The 18,992-nt window shown below is 41.1% G+C and overlaps 1 protein-coding gene across 8 annotated transcripts in view; it reads right to left on the bottom strand.

Moving 5' to 3' along the window:
- LOC145510158 (uncharacterized) overlaps positions 1-18,992 on the bottom strand; it is a 735,177-nt gene that overhangs the window by 408,687 nt on the left and 307,498 nt on the right. For 4 of the 8 annotated variants that reach the window (XR_014056824.1, XR_014056826.1, XR_014056829.1 and 1 more), the window contains one exon: positions 13,899-14,003. The exons of 2 other annotated variants lie outside the window; for them this stretch is intronic. Coding sequence is in view for 1 of the 6 variants with exons in the window: in XM_081500642.1 (XP_081356768.1) it covers positions 13,899-13,924 (26 nt within the window). In the remaining 5 variants the exon portion in view is untranslated. Of the gene's footprint in view, positions 1-7,517; positions 7,621-13,898; positions 14,004-18,992 lie in introns of those variants that run through there. 2 more of the 8 variants (XR_014056828.1, XR_014056832.1) reach the window with 1 other exon arrangement.

Raw genomic sequence — 18,992 nt, 5'->3', positions numbered from 1 at the left:
GCTGAAACTCCAATACTTTGGCCACCTGATGCAAAGAGCTGACTCATTTGAAAAGACCCTGATGCTGGCGAAAATTGAAGGCAGGAGGAGAAGGGGACGACAGAGGATGAGATGGTTGGATGGCATCACCGACTCGATGGACATGAGTTTGAGTAAACTCCAGGAGTTGGTGATGGACGGGGAGGCCTGGCATGCTGCAGTCCATGGGGTCGCAGAGTTGGACAGGACTGAGCGACTGAACTTAACTGAACTGAACTGAGGCTGGACATTAACAATCAGCCAGCCTCCTCTTTGCATTTCTTGAGATAAGAGCTAGGTAGGCTCCAGTTGAGGAATTCACAGCTCGCCCCCATTTGCATTTACATTTGCAAGTAACAACAAAAACAGGGTAAATAGCCAGTCTTTGTCTCTAGTTAACACATCAAGGGAATAATCATGGCAAGGACTAAGAGAAGAAAAAAAACCCTGTCTGAGTAAAAGATAAGGGAGACACTACACAAGCACAGAAAGGCTCTTTGGAGTCAAAAGTCAGAGGATAATTCCAGGCCATAATGAGTCTTGCTCCTCCCAGAAGCCTTTACTTTTTTTTTTTTTTTTTTTAATAAATTTATTTATTTTAGTTGGGGGCTAATTACTTTACAATATTGTAATAGTTTTTGCCATACATTGACATGAATCAGCCATGGGTTTACATGTGTTCCCCTTCCTGGACCCCTCACCCACCTCCCTCCCCATCCCATCCTTCTGGATCATCCCATTGCCCCGGCCCTGAGCCCTTGTCACATGCATCGAACATGGAATGGTGTTCTGTTTCACATATGATAATATACATGTTTCAATGCTAGTCTCCCAGAACGTCCCACCCTCACCTTCTCCCTCAGAGTCCATAAAATTGTTCCATGCATCTGTGTCTCTTATTCTGTCTCGCATATAGGGTTATCATTACCATCTTTCAAATTCCATATATATGCATTAGTATACTGTATTGTTGTTTTTCTTTCTGGCTTACTTCACTCTGTATAATGGGCTCGTTTCATCCATCTCAGTAGAACCGATTCAAATGTATTTTTTTTAATGGCTGAGTAATATTCCATTGTGTATATATACCACAGCTTCCTTATCCATTCGTCTGCTGATGGACATCTAGGTTGCTTCCATGTCCTGGCTATTGTAAACAGTGCTGCGATGAACATTGGGGTACACGCGTCTCTTTCAATTCTGGTTTCCTCGGTGTATATGCCCAGCAGTGGGATTGCTGGGTCATATGGCAGTTCTATTGCCAGTTTTTTAAGGAATCTCCACACTGTTCTCCATAGTGGCTGTACTAGTTTGCATTCCCACCAACAGTGTAAGAGGGTTCCCTTTTCTCCACACCCTCTCCAGCATTTATTGCTTGTAGACTTTTGGATAGCAGCCATTCTGACTGGTGTGAAATGATATAAATCACAGCAGGATCCTCCATGACCCACCTCCCAGAATATTGGAAATAAAAGCAAAAATAAACAAATGGGACCTAATTAAAATTAAAAGCTTTTGCACAACAAAGGAAACTGTAAACAAGGTGAAAAGACAGCCTTCAGAATGGGAGAAAATAATAGCAAATGAAGCAACAGACAAACAATTAATCTCAAAAATATACAAGCAACTTCTGCAGCTGAATTCCAGAAAAATAAACGACCCAATCAAAAAATGGGCCAAAGAACTAAACAGACATTTCTCCAAAGAAGACATACAGATGGCTAACAAACACATGAAAAGATGCTCAACATCACTCATTATTAGAGAAATGCAAATCAAAACCACAATGAGCCTTTACTTTGAGATCCATTTTGGCTAAGGTCTGCATGCACACTGAGACAAATTTACCGGGGGTAACAAAGGAAGGTGACTGGCCTGAGGGAAGACAAAGACCTGGAGAGCTGCCCCCTTATAAAGGATTTACACTTACCAAAGGCAGGACTCTTTCTGAGCTCACCCATGCGCCTTTCTGCATGTATTTTTCAATAAACTTTTTACTTTACTCTTTACCTTCTGCCTCTTTGCCTGAATTTGTTCTTGACTAGGCAGGCAAGACTAGGGGCCTTGGCCCTAACTGCTGGCCCCTGTGGTCCGGTGGTTAGGACTCCAGGTCTAGGAAACTAAGACCCTGCTTCCAGTTACTGCTCACTGCTGCTTGCTGCAAGCTGCCCCTCACTGCTGTGCACATACATCTGAAATCAGGGACAGCATGCCAGTTGGTTAATTCATAGCTCCTGGGGCCATTCATGCCAGAGTTCAAATCCCAGATTTGTGGCATGTCAGTTGCATGATCTGGACAAAGCATTTGATCTTCAGTCTCCTTATCTTAACATGATAAAATCAATAGTAGGTATCTGATGGGATTGCTGGAACACTTAAATTAGATACTGCCAGCCCTGGGAGCTACAGAGGCTCTGACAAATAGTAAGTGCTCAAAAAATGAGAGCCTGGGTGTAATATTGTAAGCTCAGCTAGGGTTAAATGCTTTTTCTCCTTCTGGATTTGTTTTCTTCGTCCATTTTATCTCCTTCATTCCTTCTCCTTGGCCCTTTTTTCTCAGTCAAGAGTGAACCCAATTCATCTCCTGAATGACATCTCTTATTGAACTTTCTGTACTGGGCACTGTTTTTGGTGTCTTACAGCCGTGAAGTCATGTCTGACTCTTTGCAATCCCATGAACTGCAGCATGCCAGGCTTCCCTGTCCTTCACCATCTCCCGTAGTTTGCTCAAACTCATGTCCATTGAGTCGGTGATGCCATCCAACCATTTCATCCTCTTTCGCCCTCTTCTCTTTTTGCCTTCAATCTTTCCCAGCATCAGAGTCTTTTCCAATGAGTTAGCTCTTCACTTCAGGTGGCCAAAGTATTTGGAGCTTCAGCTTTAGCATCGGTCCTTCCAAAGAACATTCAGGACTGATTTCCTTTAGGGTTGACTGGTTTGATCTCCTTGCAGTCCAAGGGACTCTCAACAGTCTTCTCTAGCACCACAATTCAAAAGCATCAATTCTTTGGTGCTCAGCTTTCTTTATGGTCCAATCTCACCCACCTGACTCATCCACACATGACTACTAGAAAACATAGCTGTGACCATACAGACCACTGTTGGCAAAGCGATGTCCTGCTTTTTAATATGCTGCCTAGGTTTGTCACAGCGCTGGCATGAGCAGCTTACATAACAGAAACATTTCTCAGACCATCTGAAGCTAAAGGATGAAGAAAACCAAATTCCCCCTTGATAGTAAAGGAACTTCATTACAGATGGCCCAAAGTTCCAGCAGATGCCTACTTTTCCTTCCATATCCAAACAAACCCAGATGCTTTTCCTTTGTAAACCATGCTCAGAAAATGCATAGTCAGGATGTAGAAGCTTTTGGCTCATAATTCTCAACAAATTCCCGAATCAAGATTCTTTCCTTTTTCTTAAGCATGCAGCATAGTTATTAGCTGCAGGATATGTAAAGGGCATGGAAAGTTACTCAAGCATTGAGTTGAGAAGTACAAATGTCAAAGGCAAAAAGGAAACTGTAAATATAGTCACAAACTTGAAAGTTCAAGCAGCAAAAACAGCTGTAGGACAAAATGTCCTTGGAAAAGATGCTGATTCAGTATAGGCTCAATGACAATGCGCATTGCTGCCTATAAGTATCCCAGCACATGGTAGGAGGTAACAAAAGCTAACTGAATGAATGAATAAATGAATTGTAGACAAAATACATATTTATTTTAATGATATAACTGGAATGATGAAGTTGAAATAATTTAAAAGTTATGCTCCCTCCTCAAACTCTTCCTCTCATGATACATGAATTCTATATCATTTACCTTTTTTAGTATCTTATCAAATGCCTCTCAGATTTTAGTTGTCATGACCAGTGAGATGGCTGGCCCAAGACAATACACTACTGATAAGGTCTGGAGCTTTGTACACTTTATGCTGGAATGATCTCAGAATGCCTCAGTCCCCTACAAGATCATAGAAGAGCCTCAAACACTGAAAGACAATCTAGGCTCCCATTTCTCTATTCATCGCCACCCCCTGGTAAACGTGGTATGTGTTCAGATGCTCCATACCATCGTATTTCCACATAAAACCACCGGAGTCTCAAGTTTTATTCCATTAAACTTCCTCACCCATCTCACTTTGTTCTGCTCTTTCACATCTATGGTAAGCACTACCTATAGAGCCTCCTTTTTCTTGGTCCTCATAGTCTCACGTACCGACTGTACTGAAGACACTCCACATACTACTCTCTGTACTGAGCATCAACATGACTCAGGCTACCATCAACGCTTGTCCCAAGGGTGCTGCTCCTAGAAACTGCCTCTTCTTGAAGATGACACTATTTAAATGACTAAATATACTTTTACTGCTGCTGCTGCTGCTAAGTCGCTTCAGTCGTGTCCGACTCTGTGCGACCCCTGACTATGAACCAAAAAGGAATATTTTCTCCCATGCATGTCAATTAACAATATCATCTTATTAGGAATTCCTGAATAGTGCAAACCATTGTAGAGACAGTTGAGAAGCAAAACTGCCCAGATCCAACAAAAGGCTGACTAGTCTGCTCATGTGAGATAAACGTTTTCTGACTAGATGATGGCACTTTCTCTCTCTCCCTCCCTCTCTCCTTCCCTCCCTCCCTATAGGATGACATAAGATCACAGGATTTTTTTTTAAATCTACTATACCTTCCTCTGGCACTGATAGATAGGTTCTTTGCCTATTTTGCTGAGTAAATTTATGGCCATCTTGACTATGATTCCTCAAAGGAAGTGTGGTACGTGGAATACCACACAGAACAAAAAAAGAATGATCTAGTGCTACATGCAACATGCATGAATATCACAGAGATAACGCTGAACAAAAGAAACTGGAAACCAAAGAGTACACGCTGATTTCATGGTTATAAAGCTTACAGACAAGCAAAACAAATATTAATATATAGTGACAAAAGTTAGAATGTGGTTATCTCTGAAGAGGTTATTGGCTAAAAGGAGGCACAAAAGGACTTTCTGGAGGTGCTGAAAATGTTCTACATCTTGATCTGGATGGTGGTTACACAGATGTATACATATGGTAACATTTATTGGATCTTTCACAGAAGATTTATATGCTTAACTATATATATATATATTTATATATATATATATATACACATACACACACAATATAATATATATATATACATATAATGTCTCAATTAAGAAGTTAAAAAACAAAACTTTGCAACCTACATACTTGATAATTAGATCACAGGGACACTACAAAATGTGACATCAACAAGATAAAATACAGAATTTAGCTTTCAAATTTGCCTTCCAGGTGGAAAATGTGCTTACTTTAGGTAACTACCATATGCTGTAGTTATTAGCCTAAATGGATATACTCACTATCCCTATGGAATAAACTCTGTTGAGTTACTAAGCATTTTTTCCCTACTTAATACAGTTCAGTTCAGTCACTCAGTCGTGTCCGACTCTTTGCGACCCCATGGACTGCAGCACGCCAGGCCTCCCTGTCCATCACCAACTCCCAGAGTTTACTCAAACTTATGTCAATCGAGTCAGTGATGCCATCCAACCATCTCATCCTCTGTCGTCCCCTTCTCCTCCTGCCTTCAATCTTTCCCAGCATCAGGGTCTTTTCAAATGAGTCAGCTCTTTGCATCAGGTGGCCAGTGCAATGCTGACAACATTCTTAGGGAAAACTGCATCAGGAATAAGTGAAATTTGAGGCATCTTAATTCACATTTCCTCTCAAAGAACATTATTTCTAATTTTAGTTTATTTCAAATTCAAAGAAATTTTTTAATAACAAGAACTTATCCTTCTGCGAATGTTGAGCAAACCTGAAAAAGAATCCATCTGGAAAAACTGCATTAGTGATAAAAATGACATTTCAATATTCAGAATGCAGTTGGCTCAAGAGGAAGGTTCCCTCTGTGACCACCTGTAGGCTGTGTATTTTTCAAAGAGTTCAGCCTTTTAGAACTTCTGAAATCCATTTAGTCTGGAAATTACTAGGGTCTAGTTCGATCAAAAAATAAGCCTGGGTTGCTAAAGGGTACAAAAGGCATCATAGAAAAAAAAAAAATCAATTTGAGGAGGCCTTCCATAGCTCTCAGCATTGAAATCTGAAAGCTCACTTTCCATGAAAGGCAGCAGCTACTGGACAAGGACATTCCCAGACTCCGCTCTTGGACAGTGTGCCCCTCTGGGTCGCTGTTCTCAGAGGTCACAGAGTTTAGCACATTGAGACATGGACTCCTTAGCACCTTGCTTTCATGTAATATTCAGTCCAATTCAAATGAGGCTTTATATTACTACTCACAATGGTATGGTGATAAAAAGCACTGTCGACTTCAGCTCAGAACTCCTCTCCACCACACAGTACTGTGTGTGACAATTCAGCATTCAGTTTCCTCATTTATAAAGAGGAAATCATACTTTTTACAGAATTTCTGTGAGCATCAATGATAAGGTAGAGTATACCTCTCTGGAAATATTCAGTAATTTCTAGCTAGTGATGTTATTACACAAAGAGGCACAGTGAACTGTAGGAACCTCTGAGCATTGTTGAAATAAGGATGTGCAAGGACTAATTATTCAAATGGGCCAACATTCAACAACTAGTACTGGGTACTACCTACAAACCACTGTAGAGGTCACAAAGGCAATCCACTCAAACTCTTTCCCACAGGAACCCAGAGTCATGGGGATGAGAAAGACATGGTATTTGCTATACTTAGTACAATGCCTGGCACATAAATAAGCTCAACTATATTTATTGAATGACTTCCTCTGTCATGTTTCTATTTGCTATTTAATCTGTTTCTGCTCTAATCTTCATTATTTCCATACTTGATGTGTGTGTGTTAGTCACTCAGTTGTGTCCAACTCTTTGAAACCCCGTGGACTATAGCCTGCCAGGCTCTTCTGTCCATAAAATTCTCCAGGCAAGAATATTGGAATGGGTAAGCCATTTTCTTCTCCAGGGGATCTTCCCAACCCAGGAAACAAACTCACGTCTCCTTCATTGCAGGCAGATTCTTTACCATCTGAGCCACTAGAAAGCCCTTTGAGCTTAATTTGATCTTCATTTTGTAGTTTCTCAAGATGAAAGTTTAGGTTAATAATTTGATGTCTATATTCTTTTAAAAAATACAGTGATCAGCAGCTATAATTTTCCCCATAAATATTGCTTTAACTGCAGTCTGTAAGTTTTGCTATGTTGCATTTTATTTTTATTCATCTCAAAGTATTTTCTAATTTCATTTCTTCTCAGACTTGATAACTCAACTGATCTACAGTCATTCTAAATACTTGGTATTATAGCCTTACCATTATTAAACTACTAAATTTGGAGATTTTCAAGAAAAAGTGTAGATATGTCTGAATTCTTGCCCACCTCAAGTTTTTCTAGTCCTTTTCTTAGTGATGTTTTGTTTTCCAGCCACATCTTTTACAGTATCTTATTATACAAGGAAAACAACATTTACCTTGAGCTCAGCTTTATAAGTGGCTTCCCTGGTGGCTCAGTGATAGACAACCCGCTTGCCTATGCAGGAGATACAAGTTGGATCCTTGGGTCGGGAAGATTCCCTGGAGGAGAGAATGGGAACACACTGCAGTATTCTTGCCTGGGAAATCCCATGGACAAAGGAGCCCGGCAGGCTACAGTACATGGAGTCACACAAGAGCCAGACGCAACTTAGCAACTGAACAACAACAGCTTTATAAACATTAACACATTACTCATTAGTTACAAAGAACAGAGCTTCTTCAAGGTTGCAGGAAAATATTTGCCAACACTCACTTCCATTTTCTTACTGTCTCTCCTGCTAGAAGATCCATGCCCATCTCTCTGTGCATCTCAAGGGTTTTATTACCACCTTGGCAACTATGCTCAGACAGCAGCTTACTAGTCCCCACCAACCCTTTAATACAACAGGCTGTTTGCTGTGCTGCGCTTAGTTGTTCAGTCATGTCTGACTCTTTGCGACCCCATGGACTATAGCCTGCCAGGCTTCTCTGTCCATGGGGATTCTTCAGGCAAGAATACTGGAGTGGGTTGCCATTTCCTTCTCCAGGGGATCTTCCCAACTCAGGGATCAAACTCAGGTCTCCCACATTGAAGGCGGATTCTTTACCGTATGAGCCACTAGGGAAGCCCAACAGGCTGTTCATTTCCTCTTATTTTGTAGTAATTAGATTGTCAAACAAGAATTGACTTTCCCCATGCTCTTCAGCCTCCTTCCCAAAAACCTTCCTTCATTTTAGCATGAATCAAGTGCTGTTTCTCTGTGTTTTGTACTCTGTTATACTCATTTTCTAGTATGTTGTAGATCATAAGATTTTGGCCATTCTCATCTAATATCCTTTGAATTAAGAAAATTTCCAGATGACTATATTTGCATCTCTCTGATGATAAATATCACCAGCAGAGATGACCTGAAGGGGTCCTGTCTTTGTACCAACCCGTTGTGTGAAGCACTCAAGCAATGTGCTTGCAATTATTAAGCAGTTACAACCCATAATTGCAGAGGTATTTTGTTCTGCAAATTCTATGGGAAGATAGTATTCAAAGAAAATAGAAGAAAAGGCATGGTATGAATTGGGAGAAAAAATTTTAAAATACTCAAAGAACTGTATAAGCAATACAAATAAATTTTGTCTTTGAAGATGTAGTTTATCAGAACTAAAGACAAAATTCTCTTTGTCCTTCAGAAACATGCTCATTTATACTAACCGGACACTGACCAAATCTAAAAGGGATCCTCCTACAACCACTAAACAAATCTAATGAGAAAAATCTGATGTGTTTTTAAAGAAAGATCCGTAAATACACGCACATACACATAAGTTAAAGAATACATATTATATATTTTTTAAAAAGAAAGATCAAAAGATAGTCTCTGGATATGACCCTAATATTGATAAGGTCTCCCTCTTATTTTATCTGGCCCCAAGTTACTTTCTCACTAATTAAGAATTTTTGCAATAATTTTTTCCCTCCTTAGGGAATGAACAGAGCCCAGCTACCACTACATCTTGAAAGTTCTCTTCTCTTAGCTCTGTAAACCAACAGCAAATATCTTGGCTTCTGTAGATCACAGGCAGCATTCTGATTAGGGCTTAGTAACAGTCATTTCCACCATAAATTTACACATCTGTACTAAAATAAGCATGAGAAGAAGATATTTTCCTCCAGGGTATTTAAGTATAGGCCTGAAAAGTATGCTCATATATTGTAGTTGTTATTTAGTTGCTAAGTCATGTTCAACTCTTTGCAATCCCATTGACTATAACCTGCCATAGGATTTCTTCGCATATAAAAACCCCCTTTGTCCATGGGATTTCCCAGGCAAGAATACTGGAGTGGGTTGCCACTTCTTTCTCCAGGAGATCTTCCCAACCCAGAGATTGAACCCAAGTCTCCTGAACTGCAGGTGGATTCTTTACTGCATTGCTAGAAAGGCCAGACCATGACTACTTAGTTTAGCATCTTCAAAAAGGCCACCCTTTACACCTTATAAAATAGAGCTCTTAAATAGTCCATTCACATTTGATACCCTCTGTATGTCTCAGAAAATGTACAGCTGTTTTTTCCCCAGTCAAACATTTACAGCAGGAGTATAGTGACATGAACAGCTCTTCCAACATTCTTATCCTCATGATTTAGTGGAGAAATTCTCCAGCAACCACATTAAGTAGTTTGGAGCTCTCCTCACCTTTTAATTCAATGTAGAGAAAAGAGTTTTAGGCCAACCTCCACAGACTGAACATTACTTCTATTTTTTTTTTAATTAAACTTTATTTTGAATTTAGATTCACATGCAGTTCTAAGAAATAATACAGAGATCTTCTCTATATTTTACCCACATCTTGCCAAACTAGGATCTGGACACTGACCCAGCCAAGCTAGGGAATGTTTCCATCACCATAAGGCTCCCTTTTAAGGCCACACTCATCTCCTTCCCTCTACTGTTCCTAATGTCTAACTTCTATGTTGATGCTTATACAGCTGTATATTGACTTATCCATTCATTCAATCATTTATTAAGTCAACAAATATTTATTGAATCTTTTTATGCCAGGTACTGTACTGAATATACAATAATATGCAAAAATTAGATGTGGCCTCAAATTACCTCACCTCAAGCAGGTGAGGCAGATACTAACCAAATATAAGTCTTCAAATAAATGTAAAGTTTAAAATGTGTTAATACCACAACTAAGCAGCAAGTACGACAAAGTCATAATAAAAATGAGATTTAATGGGGAGGAAGACAGAGTAAGCTTCCCAGAGAACTGAAGGTGAGCTGAAGTAACTGAATGAAAAGGTGGTACTGATGCCAAGGAAAGCAAACCCAGGATAACTGCAACACAGCCTTCTCACTAGAGTTCCACACTTTATTTCTGTCACTCCCAATTTTTGATCTCATAATGGAAAATTTTATGGAAATGATAGCAGAACCTTAAAACAGGGACAGAGAGAGTAAAAGTAAAACAGTGAAGCCCATGAAAATTTTTATTTCCAATCTCTGTGTAGGGTCTATTCTGTGAGACCAAGCTACTATCCATGAATTTTGTTCCTGCCTCTCCTAGAGGAAAATTTCCAGTAGAGAACACTGGTGCTTACTGTTGAGACATTCTCTTGCACAGTATGAGTTTCACTTGAATTTAATGGAGAGATTTAATATTTAAGAAATGTCAAGTGCCTTAAAAAACTTAATGGTTTTTGACCCTATAGTTCCATAAGAATATGTCCTAAGGAAAAATCCAGAAATACAAAAGAAAATTTATACATAAACTTTTTCATTCCATTGTTACTTACTAGAGTAAAAATACAATAGTATCCATGATAGTGTCAAACAGTAGGACACTGAATAAATGATTTATGGACTATGCATATGACATAGTATCACTGAGTATTTTATAGCTATATTTCCAAAGATTTTTAAATAACACTGAAAAATACTCATAAGCTTAACTAAAGTAAGTGAAACAACAAAAAAAATCTGTATACACAACTAATTCCAGTAATGCTGAAGATAAAATAAAGCCAGCTAATGACAGAAGGGCAGTGGCTATTTCTATGTGGTGGGATCTAAAATAACTTTTATTTTCTTGTTTAGACTTTCATTTATATGTGCATTTATTTGATATTCAGAAAACAATTGATACGCTATTGTATATTTTTAAGCCAGCAATATGACCTGTGGAAGGAAGTATAATAGGAGTTTCAGCTTCACTTCATTTTTTTGGCCACAATCATACAGCATGCAGGATCTCAGTTCCCTGACCAGGGATCTAACCCATGCCCCCTACACTGGGAGCACAGAGTCTTAACCACTGGACCACCAGGGAAGTCCCTAGTTTCACTTTTGACTTGAGTCATCATCATTCAGTTGCTCAGTCATGTCCGACTCTTTGTGATCCCATGGACTGCAGCATACCAGCCTTTCCTGTCCTTCACCATTTCAAAGAGTTTGCTGAAACACATGTCCATTGAGTCAGTGATGCCATCCAGCCATCTCATCCTCTGTCATCCCCTTCTCCTCCTGCCTTCAATCTTTCCCAGCATCAGGGTCTTTTCCAAAGAGTCAGTTCTTCACATCAGGTGGCCAAAGTAATGGAGTTTCAGCTTCAGCATCAGTCCTTCCAATGAATATTCAGGACTGATTTCCTTTAGGATGGACTGGTTGGATCTTCTTGCAGTCTGAGGGACTCTGAAGAGTCTTCTCCAACACCATAGTTCAAAAGCATCAATTCTTCAGCACTCAGCCTTCTTTATGGTCCAACTCTCACATCCATACACGACTACTGGAAAAAGCAACCTTGACTAGATGGACCTTTGTTGGTAAAAAAAAAAAAAAAAGTCTCTGCTTTTTAATATGCTGTCTAGGTTGGTCATAGTTTTTCTTCCAAGGAGCAAGTGTCTTTTAATTTCATGACTGCAGTCACCATCTGCAGTGATTTTGGAGCCCAAAAAATAAACTCACTCTTTCCAATCTTTCCCCATTTATTTGCCATGAAGTGATGGGACCAGATGCCATGATCTTCATTTTTTGAATGTTGAGTTTTAAACCAGCTTTTTCACTCTCCTCTTTCGCTTGCATCAAGTGGCTCTTTAGTTCTTTTTCACTTTCTGTCATAAGGGTGGTGTCATCTGCATATCTGAGGTTATTGATATTTCTCCCGGCAATCTTGATTCTACCTTGGTGCTTCATCCAGTCTGGCATTTCACATGGTATACTCTGCATATAAGTTACATAAGCAGGGTGGCAATATACAGCCTTGACATACTCCTTTCCCAATTTGGAACCGGTCCATGGCAACCCCCTCCAGTATTCTTGCCTGGAAAATCCCAGGGACGGGGGAGCCTGATGGGCTGCCGTCTATGGGGTCACACAGAGTCGGACATGACTGAAGCGACTTAGCAGCAGCAGCAGCATTGCTCCAAGTCTGGTTCTAACTCTTGATTCTTGACCTGCATACAGTTTCCTCAGGAGGCGGGTAAGGTGGTCTGGTATTCCCATCTATTTGTGATTTGGGGCTTCCCAGGAGGGACTAGTGGTAAAGCAGCCACCTGACAATGCAGGAGACATAAGAGATGTGAGTTCAATCCCTGGGTCAAAAAAACCCACTGGAGGAGGGCATGGCAACCCACCCCAGTATTCTTGCCTGGAGAATCCCATGGGCAGAGGAGGCTGGTGGGCTACAGTCCATAGGGTCACAAAGAGTTGAACATGACTGAAGTGACTCAGCATGGACGCACACACGCAGATTTGTGATTTTAGAATAGCCAATTAACTCCTCATGGTCTCGGCTTCCTCACTCAGATGTTTGGGAAACTGCTCTGCTCTCTCACAGAATTGGGAATAAAGAAATTACAAGTAAGAATGCTCCATATACATAAAAAAAATGTGAAGCTTTGAAAGTAGCATCAATGACAACATACCACTAAGTGTCACAAGGTATGAAAACTAACCCTGCCTTGGATTCCTTGGCATTTGAATTGAAAAACTAGAGGAAGCATTGAACTGCAATAGGTAAATAAATAATGTATCACTAATCATTCTGGACTTCCCAGGTGGCTCAGTGGTAAAGAATCCCACCTGCCAATGCAGGAGGCGCAGGTTCCAACCATGGGTCAGGAAGATCCCCTGGAGGAGGTAATGGTAACCCACTCCAGTATTCTTGCCTGGAAGATTCCATGGGCAGAGGGACCTAGCAGGCTACCATCCATGGGGTGGCAAAAAGTCAGGCACAACTGACCATGCACGCAACACCATGCTTTCACAGTTGGCTATAATGATCTCTGATCCCTCCACGTATCCCTGAACATTCTGTCCAGTGTGAATATTCTAGTCAATGTTTAATTTATACACATTTCATTTCTAAAGTATCCCCTTAGCAAATTTTCAAGATTCTCAGGAGTGTGGGTAGAACCTTCCTCTGTTTTAAGAAGACTTGTTTCCAGCTAAATTCAAAACTTCATTTGTGCTAGAGAACCATGGCATGCACACCTCATTTCATAGGATAGCTAGAGGCTGCAGACTTTTGAAGGAAATAAGTTTCTAGAAGTTCACTATATATACTTAGAAGCCATAAATCTTTTGCTATCATTTTTTAATGAGATGGCTATTAGTCCTGCTCTTCTGAGGAGTACCAGCTACATATACTTCTCCTGGCAGTCAGTCAATCTAGTTGCTGGTGTAAAGAGCCCCCGGGAAGCACATGTGGAGATGGGCATGCTAGACAAATGTGTGCTCCTCTCGCAAGATTCAGTGGTACCCTGAAACCAGAAATCTTTAGTCAGGGGAAGAACTAGCTTTAATCTGATCTCAAACATGACAGTAAGTAAGCAGACTGACCTCTTGAAATAAATGGAATTCCTCATAAGAAGAGCACAGAGGACAAGCACAGGACTTGAGGTACCCGTTTCATAGCTGTGGGATGCTGGACTTCTAATCCTTGATCTGAAAATAGGAAATGACATACTTCAAAAGTTTGTTGTGCAGATAGATGAAATACAGAACATGAAAGCAATTTGTTAATTCACAAGCACTAATCAGATAACAAGAGGTTGGACAAGGCCAGGGAAAGATGATTATTTTAGAATCAGAAGAGTTTATGCCTAATTGGTCCCTTATAAGAGGATGAATTTGGGGGAGGGTTGCTGTTACAGATTGAAAATGATCACAAATCCTTTGCAGCTTCTCTCATCAAGAGATGGAGTCTATTTCTCTACTCCTTGAGTGAAGACCAGTCTTGTGACTTGCTTTGACCAACAAAGTATGGCTGAGGTGACAGTCTGGGGCTTCTGAGCCTACTGTCCTCATAGTTTCATCCTCTCTCTCGTAACCCAGCATCCACAGCAAGGAGTAGAAATTACCTACTGGCTTCCTGGAGGATGAAACCATGAGGTGAGAGAGGGCCAGCCTCCCCAGCCTTCCCTGGTGTCCTAGTTAAAGTCCCCAAGTGACACCACATGGAGCAGGAATGCCCCCCCCCCCCAGCTGAGGCTGATTCTAACTTCTGAACCACAGAATCATAGACAAATAAACAAAGACTGTCATTCCAAACTCATCGATTTCAGAGTGACATGTTATATAACAGAAACTACCTGATAACATCTTTCACTCCTCCTCTCTGACAAGAGTGTACTCTGATGTAAACATCTAATCAAGAACAATCTGTAAGAACTCAGTGATTTCCACTGATTTTTTTGTCAAGATGATTAGCAAGTCCATTGGGGGAGGCAAAGCAGCTGAGGAAGTTCAGTAGAATCTGAGAGAAATAAAACTTTGTCTGAGCACAGTAACATCTCTTGTGTCTGGGGTCCAGCTCTGACAATCACATAACATTTCAGAATATAAGAGGAAACTGTTTTTATAGGAGAAAAAGTCATGCCATGAACTCCATGTTCTGGGATGTACTTTGCTCACAAGCAAAGCTTTCACTCTTTCTTTACACTTAGTTCTAACCAGCTTAACTTTTTGGTTTCTAAGCTGATAGAAAATTAGAAGAGTGATACAGAGTGTAGACAAGTTTAGTGGTGAGAAGTGATAGAAAACTACTCAAAATCAAGAAAGTGGGGAAGGGAGAACAACTGAAAACTCAGAGGCACCTAAGTAGCATGGGCATTAGTTTCGAGGCAGACATCTCTGGTGGCACAAGCCACAAAATTAAAAGACACTTGCTCCTTGGAAGGAAAGCTATGAAAAACCTAGACAGCATATTAAAAAGCAGAGACATCACTTTGCCAACAAAGGTCTGTATAGTCAAAGCTATGGTTTTTCCAGTAGTTATGTACCAATGTGAGAGCTGAACCATAAAGAAGGCTGAGCATCAAGGAATCGATGCCTTCGAATTGTGGTACTGGAGAAGACTCTTGAGAGTCCCTTGGACAGCAAGGAGATCAAAGCAGTCAATCCTAAAGGAAATCAACCCTGAATATTCATTGGAAGGACTCATGCTGAAGCTGAAGCTCCAATACTTTGGCTACCTGATGCTAAAAGCCATCCCATTGGAAAAGATCCTGATGCTGGGAAAGATTGAGGGCAGGAGGCGAAGGGGGCAATAGAGGATGAGATGGTTGGATGGCATCATCGATTCAATGGACATGAGTCTGAGCAAACTCAAGGACATAGTGAAGGACAGGGAAGACTGGCATGCTCTAGTTCATGGGGTTGCAAAGAGTTGGAGAGGACATAGCAACCGAACAACAACAACAAAGAAATGAGTGTTGAGGGCACTGCTGCGTTATAGCTTGATGTGGAAATGTTAAACATATCAGTGCATTTTAGGGAAGGTTTTCAACCAAAAAGCATAAACTCAGTTTGGATACTTAGCTGGGTGAGTCTTCAATGAGCTGATTGGCTCAGCCCACACTTCCCCGTGGGGTCCAGCCAGCCTGCACTGCCCCAGAGACACTGAGCAAGCCCAGGTCCCTGTTCATGCTGCCCTGCCCAAAGCTGGCTCCTGAGCTTATCTGTTTATGGACATCTTTCATTTCTTTCTTCTTCTCTGGGGAATGTTCCCTTATGTCTGGAAGCCTTCTGGAGAAGGACCAGAAGGAATGGAAATAATGTTTGTAGAAAGGTCAAAATAAAAAATCCCTTTTCAGATGCCCATCAATCAGACAGGTTCTGAGTTTGGGCAGTTTGATTAAAAACCACAGAAACTCATTTTGGCAAACTTCAGCAGTAAGGGAATTTTCTAGAAGGTAAGGGGGACATTTGTGGGATCAAAGTAGAGGATGAAGGGTTTGGCATGGAATATTCAACCACAAACTGGAGGACATGAGCCCTGGATTTACCACATCATGAAGGCACACTGTGGAATGCAGTACTTTCCCAGAAGAAAGTTGAGTGCTCTTATGAATGAATTATGCATGCAGAAAAACCCAAGCAAAAGCCCCACATGTTCAGGTTGGCATATTTAGGCCCCAACTGTGTCAGCCTGGAATCTCAGAGTGGGTCCTGGCAGTGTCCACCTACCTCCAGGTCTGAAGAGAGTGGATGACAGCAGACCCTCTCTGCTCACACTGCAGCTCAACTGTACACCTGACAGTCCTATATCTGTAAAGGGATCTGATAACTTGGACTAGAAGCAGTTTTTCTGTTTTGCTCTCTATGATGCCTCTGCCCTCATCTCCCATTGTCCCCTCCCACAGCCACTATAGAGGGTGATCAGATCAGATACTTCAGGACTGTGGCAAAGGGTCTGTCACACAGACAACCAATTCCAGTGAGAGGAAAGGCTTTTATCTCCTCGGGAGCCTTGGCACACTTAAACCTGGGGGGAGCAGCCCTGGGATGAAGGAAAACAGCTGCAACAACAGCTGGATTGACAGCAAAGCATCTGAGAAGGGTCAATGGTTTGCCTGGATTACACAATGTAATTAAACATACTTACAGTTTAATGGAGCTCAAAACAAATCCCACCATTATTGACCCAGTATTGGGGGCTTAACAGACCTCAATGAAGCTTCCCATTGCCTCTGCCAGGTGGTCCTTCTTTCATACCCCAAACTGATTTATTTCTCTTTTATTCTTCATACACTATTCTTCAGAAGCACTGATGGATACAGACTTTTCCAGATTGTTTAGGTTGAGCTATTCAAAGCAATGGATATAGTCCCTGTGACTCATATGTATTTAAATACAAAGACTGCATATACAAGTACATACTAAAAAACAGATATATACTAAAACATTACATGTCCTTAGTCATTCAGTTGTGTCTGACTCTTTGTGACCCCACAGGCTGTAGCCTGCCAGGCAGCTCTGTCCATGGGGATTCTCCAGGCAAGAATACTAGAGTGGGCTGCCATGCCTTCCTTTGGGGATCTTCCCAACCCAGGGATCAAACCCAGGTCTTCCTATCATATATACAGACAAATACTAAAAATACACATACACACGCATATATGACACAGTACAGTCGACTGGCTGGAGAGGTGAGATTCCACAGTAACTGGAAGCTGAGATACTGCTTATGATGAGAAGACATATGGGAGAAGGGCTTTCTGGGTGTCTCAGATGGTAAAGAATCCACCTTCAATGCAGGAGACCTGGGTTTGATCCCTGGGTTGGGAAGATCCCCTGGAGGAGGGCATAGCAACCCACTCCAGTATTCTTGCCTGGAGAATCCCATGGACAGAGGAGCCTGGTGGGCTTTCAAATCTTAAGGATGATGCTGTGAAAGTGCTACACTCAATATGCCAGCAAATCTTGAAAACTCAGCAGTGGCCACAGGACTGGAAAAGGTCAGGTTTCATTCCAATTCCAAAGAAAGGCAATGCCAAAGAATGTTCAAACTACTGCACAATTGCACTCATCTCACATGCTAGCAAAGTAATGCTCAAAAGTCTCCAAGCCAGGCTTCAACAGTATGTGAACCAAGAACTTCCAGATGTTCAAGCTGGATTTAGAAAAGGCAGAGGAACCAGAGATCAAATTGCCAACCTCCGATGAACCATAGAAAAAGCAAGAGAGTTCCAGAAAAACATCTTCATTGACTACACCAAACCCTTTGACTATGTGGATCAAAACAAGCTGTGGAAAATTCTTAAAGAGATGAGAATACCAGATCACCTTACCTGTGTCTTGAGAAACGTGTATGCAGGTCAAGAAGCAACAGTTAGAACCAGACATGGAACAACAGACTAGTTCCAAACTGGGAAAGGAGTATGTCAAGGCTGTATATTGTCATCCTGTTTATTTATATGCAGAGTACATCATGTGAAATGCCAGGCTGGATGAAGCACAAGGTGGAATCAAGATTGATGGGAAAATATCAATAACCTCAGATTTGCAGATGACACCACCCTTATGGCAGAAAGTGAAGAGGAACTAGAAAGCCTCTTGATGAAGTGAAAGAGGAGAGTAAAAAAGCTGGTTTAAAACTCAACATTCAAAAAACGAAGATCATGGCATCTGGTCCCATCACTTCATGGCAAATAGATGGGGAAATAATGGAAACAGTGAGAGACTTTATTTTCTTGGGCTTCAAAATCACTGCAGATGGTGACTGCAGCCATAAAATTAAAAGATGCTTGCTCCCTGGAAGAAAAGCTATGACCAACCTACACAGCTTATTAAAAAGCAGAGACTTACTTTGCCGACAAGGGTCCATTTAGTTTTTCCAGTAGTCATGCATGGATGTGAGAGGTGGACCATAAAGAAGGCTGAGTGCTGAAGAATTGATGCTTTTGAACTGTGATGTTGGAGAAGACTCTTGAGAGTCCCTTGGACAGTAAGGATATCCAACCAGTCAATCCTAAAGGAAATCAGTCCTGAATATTCACTGGGAGGACTGATGTTGACTCTGAAGCTCCAAAACTTTGGCCACCTGATATGAAGAAGTGACTCATTAGAAAAGACCCTGAAGCTGGGAAAGATGCAGGAGGAGAAGGGGGCAACAGAGGATGAGATGATTGGATGGCATCACCGACTCAATGG

Source organism: Giraffa tippelskirchi, chromosome 6, assembly GCF_054371585.1.
Source record: "Giraffa tippelskirchi isolate mGirTip1 chromosome 6, T2T-mGirTip1v1.2.pri, whole genome shotgun sequence".
Classification (NCBI taxonomy): domain Eukaryota; kingdom Metazoa; phylum Chordata; class Mammalia; order Artiodactyla; family Giraffidae; genus Giraffa; species Giraffa tippelskirchi.
This window is presented reverse-complemented; position numbering and strand designations above follow the sequence as displayed.